General features: G+C 35.7%; 1 protein-coding gene across 1 annotated transcript; it reads right to left on the minus strand.

Annotated features, from left to right (window-relative positions):
• Positions 1-2,931: 2,931 nt before the first annotated feature.
• LOC147380573 (uncharacterized) lies at positions 2,932-8,516 on the minus strand. The gene is made up of 4 exons (XM_086431499.1): positions 8,389-8,516; positions 7,430-7,633; positions 5,476-7,349; positions 2,932-3,917 (listed from the first exon to the last, which is right to left on the minus strand). Exons 1-4 carry the CDS (start codon positions 8,443-8,445, stop codon positions 3,392-3,394), a joined length of 2,661 nt encoding a protein of 886 aa, XP_086287625.1. The 5' UTR covers positions 8,446-8,516; the 3' UTR covers positions 2,932-3,391.
• Positions 8,517-9,963: the final 1,447 nt, after the last annotated feature.

Here is a 9,963-nt window from a genome sequence, read left to right on the forward strand (position 1 = left end):
GGGTAAGAGCTTGACCAACAAGTTATTTCTTAAAAGGAAATTGTATGCCTTGAAGATGGTAGAGGATGCGAATATCCTAGAATACATGAATTTGTTTGATCAAATCTCGGATCAATTGGATAAATTTGATGTTAAGTTGGATGATGCAAACAATGCCCTTATGCTTCTTATCTCATTTTCAGATTCTTACAAAAATTTAGTGGCAAAGCTTCTGTACGAAAAAGATTCAATGAAGTTGGAAGAGGTCAAAGTAGCTCTCTTATCGAATTATATTAAAATGAGGCACACTCTTGAAGGTAATAATCAATGGTTGATTGTTCGAGGAAGGATAGGGGATCTGAAAATAATAGGAGTAAATCCAAATCGAATGGGAAGTAGAACATACAGTGTTACTACTACAAAGAATATGGTCACATCAAGAAGGATTGTTCAGTTCGTACGGAAAAGAAACAAAAAGAAAGTAGGGATAATTCTGATAGTGCAACTGTTGCAATGGGAAGTAAAGATGGACATGAAGATTACTACGAAGATGTTTTCACAATTTCCAAAGGTAAACACATTTTCTCTGATAATTAGTGGATATTATATTCAAGTTATTACGCTCACATACGCTCTGGGAATGATCATTTTTTATATGTTCCAAGAAAGGAAGATATGTGTGGTCTTTTTGAGTGATAGATTTGTTTGTGATGTCACGGGAATTGATATGGTAAAGATCAAAATATTTGATAAAGTGATACGTACTTTGGATGGTGTGTCTTCGTCCCAAAGATGCGGAAGAATCTAATATCACTTGGCATGTTGAACTCGATTGGTTGTAAGTAGGCTGGAGGTGGAGTTAGGAAAATCCCACGTAGTTGTATGATCCTAATAAGGGGAGGTGGAGTTAAGACCTCGACGGTTGATTGGAAACAAGATAATACAAAGTAGTAAATGTTTATGGAGAGTCTCTTTCATAGATGGGGAAGAAGTGAATTTGAGTTTTCAAATTGCAAATGATTGTGAGGAAGTTCCTACGGTTCAAGAGGACAAGTAGAGATACCTCTATGGAGACTGCTACACATGTGCATTGGCCATGTGATCGAGTCGGGGTGGATTAGGATGATTCGATAATGTGTGTAGCTGGTGGTTTAGAAGGTCAACAGTTATTTATAGTGTTAGCAGACGAGTGATTGATTCGAGTTCATTCAGGTTTGAGGTGAAGTTGCATCCCAAGCATAAATGATGCAAAGTTCGTCGTGGCAGACTTGTGTGGTTTATTTCCAAGGTGGAGTGACAGGCACATGTGATAGATTATTATCCCATGTAATCTTTGGTGTGGCTGTGATAAAAGCCAAGGTGGAGATTGTTATATTTATGTGTATTTTATCATAGCCATTAGATCTTGCTTTAATATAACGGTTAAGATAAGTTCCACTTTTAGAATCTTATAAATAGAATGTTATGAGATTTTTATATCAGATTAAGATTTTCTTCTTCTAGGATTTGAGATTGAAAGGGAGAGGGGTGTACAAAGGTTTTAGGACTTGGGTTTGGGATTAAAATTTGAATGGCTATTTCTTGTATTTTTCTCCTTTGCTTTCTTAGCGACGAAGATTAGATATGTTCATGGACATAAGCATCATTGCAAAACCACATAGATCTTGGCATTCTTTTGTTCGTTATTTTCTTCACAATTATATTGAACAAGAATCTCCAAATTCACAACAACTTGAAAGTTTTCAAATCAACTTAACTTTTATAAACATTCAAGTTAGGCTCGAGTTTCTGAGTTTTAAAAATACGTTGGAAAGAAAAAAATTCTTGTAATCTACCTTCCTTTGCAACCTTCATGGTAACTTGGAGAAATTTTAGGGAAGGGCAAATCCCAGTCTGTAATTCACAGCTAAATATCTGAATAGGGTGATCTTAAAGAACTGAACCCGGGAACTCACAGATTTCTTAGGGTGAAAACGAATTTTATTTATTGAAGGAAGAAAATATTAAAACTTAATTAAGGGAACAGAGAGTCACGATAAATGACTGAATTTCAAGTGCCTTTTTCGAGTCAGTTTATCATTAGTCGAGAACAAAGCATGTTTCAAATGATATGGGAATGGTTGATTTAGAGATGGTCACATGTGGGGGTGTCAACTGTCGGTTCCACATATACCCAGAAGCGGACCCTAGATAAAGTCTCCGTTCCGGTTATTATCAATTTCGATTTCGTGTATGAGAACTTTGGAGCCAAACCCTACAAATACCCTATATATCCATCGAGTACCGATTAAGTTACATAATATTTTTAAGTGAGAAAAATGATCATAAATGCAACAATTTAACTTCTAATTCCTCAATTGAAAGTAAAGATCAACAATGAATTCTTCAAGCAGACCAAACTTTTGAGAATAAATTGTGAAAAATTCTGTTCCAAGTACATTTACTCTGTCATATTTCTTTGTTAATTCAGTTATATTATAATTCAGTTCAAGTACGATTATAATTCACATTCTCTCTATTTTTTTATTTCAGTTAAGTACATTTACTTTATGATATTTCTTTATTAGAACTTAATTAGACTACTAATTTTGTAATAAATGTTATAAATAAAATGAATTTACTAACCAGTTGGCTACCCAAAGGGGACCCAACTCTTATCAGATCCCTAAGATAGCTACCCAGAATTGGACCCACAAATATGATGATCCATGATAGTAGACCCAAAACTGACTGACTAATCTGTTTCAGGTACGTCGGATAATTGGGTACCCATCGACACCCTAGTCACATAGCCCTCCACATTATGGTGAATATTTGAATTAACCTCGTTTGTTAGAAAATGACACATCGTCCGGATTCCAGTCTATTATAGAGAAGGCTAATGGAAAATGATTTAAATGCCATAACATTCAACCACCCCTTGAAGCTATTCAACATCTAGGGTAATTTATTTTTAACCTATTCAATCTTATCTACGACTCTAGTAGAAAACCCTTTTTTCCTTCTTTAAAATCTTATCTTGTTCTAGGGTTCGAGGGTTAATAAGAAAGATAGACCCTTAAGGTAGAAGATGAGTGTGAAAGAGCTTTCACCCTAGAGCTTGAAGTTGGGTTTTGAAGAGAAATCAAGGTTTTCTTTGGCTGGTGGTTAAAGATAAGAGGGATTTAGGCCATTTGTTGTTAGTCTCTCAGATAATGCCGAGGTCAAGGGGCATATATCATCAATTTGAAAACACAAGAGGTGGTCTCAAATCTTCACTAAAATGTGGAGAATGTCCAAATCAAAATATATTTTGTACACACTTTAACTCTAAGACTGTAAATTTGAGATTAGCCTTTCAGGTTTCAATCAAGGAACAGTAGAACCAATTAAATATAATTCAATAAAATGAAATTGAAGCAGTAACAGGAGCCTACTTGACACTAAAAACAGGACCCTTATTCAATGAGACAAGATTCCAATAAGAACCTTGACTATCTATGCAACAACAATGCCATTTGATTTTATATGAACCCATTGGAAAAGCAGAGACATCAAGCAAACAAGGTGAGAAACCTTGCATCTTCTCATTTGGTTCAAAACCTATACAGGACCACACATATCCATCACCATCACTAGCCCTACCATTCTCTCTACTGGTTTTCTCATCCCCATTCGACACATAAAACAGTAACTTTTCACTCAAATTCAAGTTATCGTCTGTGGTCCTAGTTTCGAAACCCGACTGCATTTGCTCTATTCTTTCTCCACCAAGTCCAGATGACTTAGCAGCAGCTAGAATGCAGTAAAACTTGGTGATCCGAACAGAGAGAAGTGATGGTACATTTTTCAATTGGAGGCAGAGATTTAGCGAGAGCTGGAAGCCGGAGAAGATGGATAATTCATTTGGGTTTCTTGTATCAGCATTGAAGGCAAATAGTTCCGCACCAATGCAAGGCCTGATGTCAATACAGTGTAAAGACATTATTAGAATGACATTGATTGTGGTAACAATTTGTTCAAATAAACACCAGGAGCTAGTTTTGGAAAAATGTATGGAATTTCCAAGTTCAATTAATTGATCCAATATTTTCTAGTAAATATACTTACTCTCAAGTATTAAAAAAAAAACACTGAGAGAATGTGACAGCAAATTGATGGAGCTCATTGTTTAACTAGGAGATTTTTAAAAGCATGAGCCCCAGAAGAATGATAACCACAGTAATAATTCTACATTAGATAGATAGATTGTATGTTAAGCCCCATTGGTTGGTTCGATAATAGGGAATCTACAGATCCTACGAGTATTGAATTGTTAATAGATTGATGGCTTCTCATGTGTAAAGCTCAAGGAAGAATTAGAAAACACGAAGTCCCTGCTTGGTATGCTGCAAATAATTTGCTGAAATCAATTTTATGGTTGCTTGGTTACACTAACGCAAATTATTTGCGTTGCGTAAAATTTGCATGGATCACCTAAATTCTTAAGAAATTTCAGCAAATGATTTGCGGCAAAATTATTCAACTCCAACATACGTATGTCAAACTTACAAAATTATCCCTTATCACAAAATAATCAAATTACAAAAAAAAAAAAAAAGTATACCCTCAGTCCCTGTTAATGTAATATATGAATAAATTTACGAAAATACTCCTCATGAAAGTTAGATTTACTTATATATTGAAATTACAAAATACCCCTCATCAATGATTTTATAAAAATACCCCTCATCATAAGGGTATTTTTGTAAATTCATATGCATGTTATTGTAACAAGTACTGGAAGTATTTTTGTATTTTGAATAGTTTCTTCGATATGGATATTTTGTAATTCCAATATGTAGGTATAAGTGTTATTAGTGATAGTTCTTTTTTATTTATGTTTATGTCATGTCCTTTTTTGTCTTTTCCTATTTATTATGTAACTTAGAAGTGAAGAAAGAATAAACACAACTTTTCTGAAATTTCTTCTTCTCTTCTTTCTCTCTTTATCTTCTCTAAACCCTAGATCAATTTCTACATGGTATCAGAGCAGGTAACCAGAGGCATATAGGAAACACATTACACGTGAGGGGGAGTGTGAGCAATAGTCCCACATCGCCTGGGTCATGACCTTGGACTATATATAAAACCTAGGGCAATCCTCACCTGTGAGGATGAGTTAGGCCCATGGGCTTCTACAATAAGAATATTTTTGTAAATGCATATGCATGTTAATGTAACAAGTATTAGAGATACTTTTGTAATTTAAATAATTTCTTTCATGATATCGAAAAGTTAAAAGTTATTTCCACTATTTAAGCACTTCGAAATTTTTTGCATTACAAATATCAAGTTATCAACCAAACACAAAATCTGATTTTGCAAGAGGTTTCCAATTACTACCAAGCAATAGTTAATTTTCCATCACAAAACATTTGCTCTGCAAAACATTTACAATGCAAATGATTTGTTGTGTACCAAGCAGAGCCTTTTAAAAATAAAAATAAAAACAAGCTGGATCTCTGAGCATCATACCTTACATGAAAGAAATGCTTGGGAGCATGAAAGGATAAGTTCATCCACTTTTTAAGTACGTCAGACAGAAATTGCAATCTGGCCCTCGACTCTCGTAATATAACCCCGTCATTGTTCATTATTTTTGCCTCTTCTTGCATGTGGAAAACACCCGATACAACTAACCTACAAACATCTAAAGTTTCTCTCTCTCTACAGCCAGCCCTATATATTAGTGCTCTTGGAGGTAGATAGAAGCAGTTATTAGTTACTCCAATTAGTATCAAAAGCCGCTTTAGATTTGAACTTGTCTCACTGTCTATATACCACAATCGCTCAGCTATGTCTTGTATTAGAATCGAATGTGAAAACTTTACGTTCTCTGGACCCCAATACATATATTTCTCATAAGAATGTAGGTTTGGAAAATATAGAGCAAACCCTGTAGTAAAAGCCAATAATGAACAATTTAGTGCAAGCCGTGAAATGGTTTTGAAGCTTTTGGTGTCCACTCCCATTAAAGATGTGGCAAGTAGATCGAATTCGTGCACCAACCTCTTCAGCCGAGAAGAGATCTGTGTTAAAAAATAAGCCAAGGAATGGACATTTTGTACAGATCCTGTACTTTCTTCGACCTGCCCATTGATTCCAATGTTTCCCTTATTACATGGATTGGTATTCAAGAGTCTAAGAATGTCAACCACAATTTCTAGAATATTAGCTCTTAGAACCAAAAACCGTCTTTGGAAAATAAAGGTTCGATCAGTTGTAACAGCAGCTGACAACATGTCCACTGCAGAACAAACATCCCTATAAGCCTCATTAAACCTTTCACCGTAATTGCATAAGTCCGTATTCCAAGCAACACTATGACCAATCTCCCCTAAATCTTCTCCAAAACGAGTAGCCCAGATTTTATGTATTTGTAACCTGTTTAGTAGTTCATGGCCTTGTTCTGGGAAAAGCAGAAGAAGAATAGTGCTTTCTGCTCGGGCAAATAGAGCCAATGACTTTAACCAACAATGACAAACTTCTGATTGGACCTTATTTAGTAATTCCCTAAATGTGAATTCAGCCACAAACCATGCTCCATGACATGCTGCCCATTTTCCAACTCTGTAGGCGGCCCAATTTTCCCTTTTTTCCATCATCTTCTTTGTAAACTCAAGAGTAACCCTTTCCTGCTCGGTCCAATAGTCACAATGAGATATGTCTAAGCATGTGTCAACATTGCAGGTTTCCCTCCACATGACACGAGAATGCAATAAAAGCGAGTAAATCGCACACATGTCGTGATTAAATAAGCTATTTGTATGAATGGTTTCAACCACAAGCTTCACACTGTGGTGCATTTGAGAAGTAATGGCATTGGCTTCATCGAGTGTTTCAATGCAAGACTCCAAAAACCTGTACATGCAGAAGACAAGCTTTGCAATGGGACTACGTTTTTTATCCTCCAACACAAGTGTCTCGTAAAAAGAAGAAGAACCTGAATTCCTTGTTTCCATGCTTCCTTTGCACACATCCACCAAGAATTCTATTGAGAATCTAATTTTATCCAGTGCAAGAACCCCCAATGTTGAATATTCTTCAACCATACAAAGGACAAGGTTGAGCAGGATTTTCCATTCTTGTATCACGTCAGAGGCAGACCTACAGGGCTTTAGTACTGTAGGCTTCACTACTAATGCTATCTGCTCTAACAATAACAAAATTACATGGGATGCCATTTCCGTTGCCATTCTATGATTGCGAGATATGTCTACTAGAAGACGAAGGGCCAAGAATCTCTTCTGTGGGATTGGAGATTGCGCAGCACTTTCAACGAGTGACACCAACTTAACAAATTCAGACATATCCATGCAAGGAAGACTTGGTACGGTAGATCGGAAGATCTGTACAATTTCCAAGAATCTAGTCAATGGGGTTTAATGGAACAATGACAAATGAGACAGAAAGGCAGAAGAGGAATGACCTTAAGCAATATCCGTAGAGCGTCACACTGTGAAACCAAAGGGAGGTTGGTGTTATCTAGAACATGGAACAATGTTGTGAGTATACTCGCATTAATGGAGAAATGATAGACTCCTCCCGCCGATAGAAAGTAGAAACATCGTAATGCCATTGCTTGCATGCACAAAGCAGATTTACAGGAAATAAATGATATGAGCAAGTCTACCTACATCCAGAAACAACTTAGAAATAAAATCACTAAAAACATATCTGAGTCACAAATTCTGATTATAACCAAGTCGGGGTTAGGGAATAAGTTGGCAAGGGGAACTTTCGGAAATTTCAGAAAAATCAGGAAAAATTTGAGCTAGGGTTAAGACTCTAATTATTCCAAATAGTTGGTGTCATCATATTATATCATTAAGTCTCATGCAAACTAAAATAATAAATCATAGAACCCCATATTGATATCATCATGGATCCACAATATAAAATCATGGGTCTACAACATATTCAAGGTTTATATTGTACCAGTCAAAATCAACATTATCCCCATTTTTATCGCCTCTAGCTTACACTCTTTACTATAATCTCCAACAATGTCATATCCTCTTACTACTGCATCAAGGTCATATTTTGTATTTCCCAATTTAAATGCAAAGATCATGATTTAATCGCAAATGTCTTAGAAGTCCAGTCTTATTGAAAAAGTCATGATTTAATCTCTATTTTTTCAATAAATCGGAGAATTTGGTGACTATGATTATAACCTGTCTCACAAATTCTGATTATAACCTGTATATCCTCAAATTTCCCATATCATTTCTCCAGCCTTAAAATAAAAATAATAGAATTTTTCATGAGTATTTTTGTATTATATGAAAATGGAAATGTGAATGTGTCAATTGTAGAACCAACCTAATTAGGTCTTTGTTCCATATCAAGTAGAATACAAGATCCGTTTGAACAATTGGAACATACCTGTTCAGAAATCAGGAGCATTGACTTGGAAGCAAGTTTAGAGAGTGGCATTAACATCTCAATTATAAATTCCTCCTGGTAAGAGCCCAGCACCAGCTTTTTACCTGTCTGCAACAAGATAACAGTAAACGTTATAAACAAGCCAGCAAAAAACTACAACTATTCATCAAAATGTATATATATAATATATATATATATATATATATATATATATATATATATATATATATATATATATATATATATGACAAGTCATTACATAATCAACCTGGAAGTAACAAGTCTATGAATCTTTCATTAAAACAAAGATTACTATTATGCACTTTATGAAGCCTTCTTCCCCTCCTAACACGCCATACCAGTCTCTCATTCATTAAACTCATTTATGGTGTGTTAATCTCACACTTCCCCAAACTGGAAACACACTATTTGTATCTGAGCATATGCAAGCCACTCCAAATACTATACTAATACATATTGTAGAGAGAATAAATATCAAAATGTAAAGAAAAGATGGATGGAAGGTTTCTAAGTGAGAAACATTGAGTTTCAATAGAATATGGGGAAAAAAGAATAAGATGTAAGAAAATAAAATAAAAAAGGAAAACAATGACATGTTTGTTAGATCTATGTCTGTACATTGACAGACGAAATAGAGACAGAGAGATGAAAAGTGAGAGACAAGAAGAGTCATTAACTTAACACAGGCTATACCCAATGTCTTATATCACCTCATCCAAACATCGAAAATGAGTTGTTATATACATTAAACACCTCATTTTGTACCTGAGTTGACATGGGGAGGCATGGGCAGGCATGGGCAGGCAAAAAAGTAGCTTCTTCAATGACACAAAAAGGGGGAATCCACGCTGATTTCATACCTTGATTTGGCAGGTGAGCTAGGCTTGGAGAAGGAAGAGTTTCCAACCCGTGATTGAAAAGCCATTGCTTCAGGTTTAGGGAGATTCAACCTTTCTAGGGATTTCATGCTCGGCACCTTTAACATCACCTATTCTAACCTTAAGTAATAAGCTAACCTTTTTCCCTATCCCCAATTTATTTGAGGATTTGTTAGGCCTTTAAGTGCCCTAAGACTCATGGCACTGTTGATGGTGAGCCAACAGGGAGGTGACCCATTGCCAATGATAATCGAAGTGGCCTAACCTTATCCTTTCATTTCATGGTTTGCATCTTTAATAGTCTCTTCAAAAAACCTCTATTTTTTCACTATTCCTTATCCTCTCACTAAGCTAGATTAGTGAAGCAACTATTTGAGAGATGAGCAACGATCTAGAGGTCATTCCAAGTATTTTTAGAAGCAATCCAAGAGGATTCAAGCCTATTTCCCCATAGAAGACAACACCCTAGACCCAAAACGGCATTTCTCATAAAATCCAAATTTTAGCAAAAATGACCAAACTACCCCTACCACCCAAAACCCATGTTTTGAGACCCAAAATATTCTAACCACACAACATCACACTTAGAACTCTAAGTCCAGCCCCGGATCCTCTGGGATTGAATATCCATCCCTTGCCGACAGCACCGAAAGAGAGGAAAGAAATAGTTGTTTAG

Source organism: Akebia trifoliata, unplaced genomic scaffold, assembly GCF_017979445.1.
Source record: "Akebia trifoliata isolate Shusen 1 unplaced genomic scaffold, ASM1797944v1 Contig01295, whole genome shotgun sequence".
In the NCBI taxonomy this organism is placed as follows: domain Eukaryota; kingdom Viridiplantae; phylum Streptophyta; class Magnoliopsida; order Ranunculales; family Lardizabalaceae; genus Akebia; species Akebia trifoliata.

Excerpts from the sequence above, each read along its gene's own strand:
- LOC147380573 (XM_086431499.1), bottom strand. The coding sequence starts at position 8,445 with ATGTTAATGCCACTCTCTAAACTTGCTTCCAAGTCAATGCTCCTGATT. Across the intron at positions 7,634-8,388 it reads TGCTCCTGATTTCTGAACAG|GTAGACTTGCTCATATCATT; the intron begins GTATGTTCCAAT and ends TTCTGGATGTAG. Across the intron at positions 7,350-7,429 it reads CTCTACGGATATTGCTTAAG|ATCTTCCGATCTACCGTACC; the intron begins GTCATTCCTCTT and ends GAAATTGTACAG.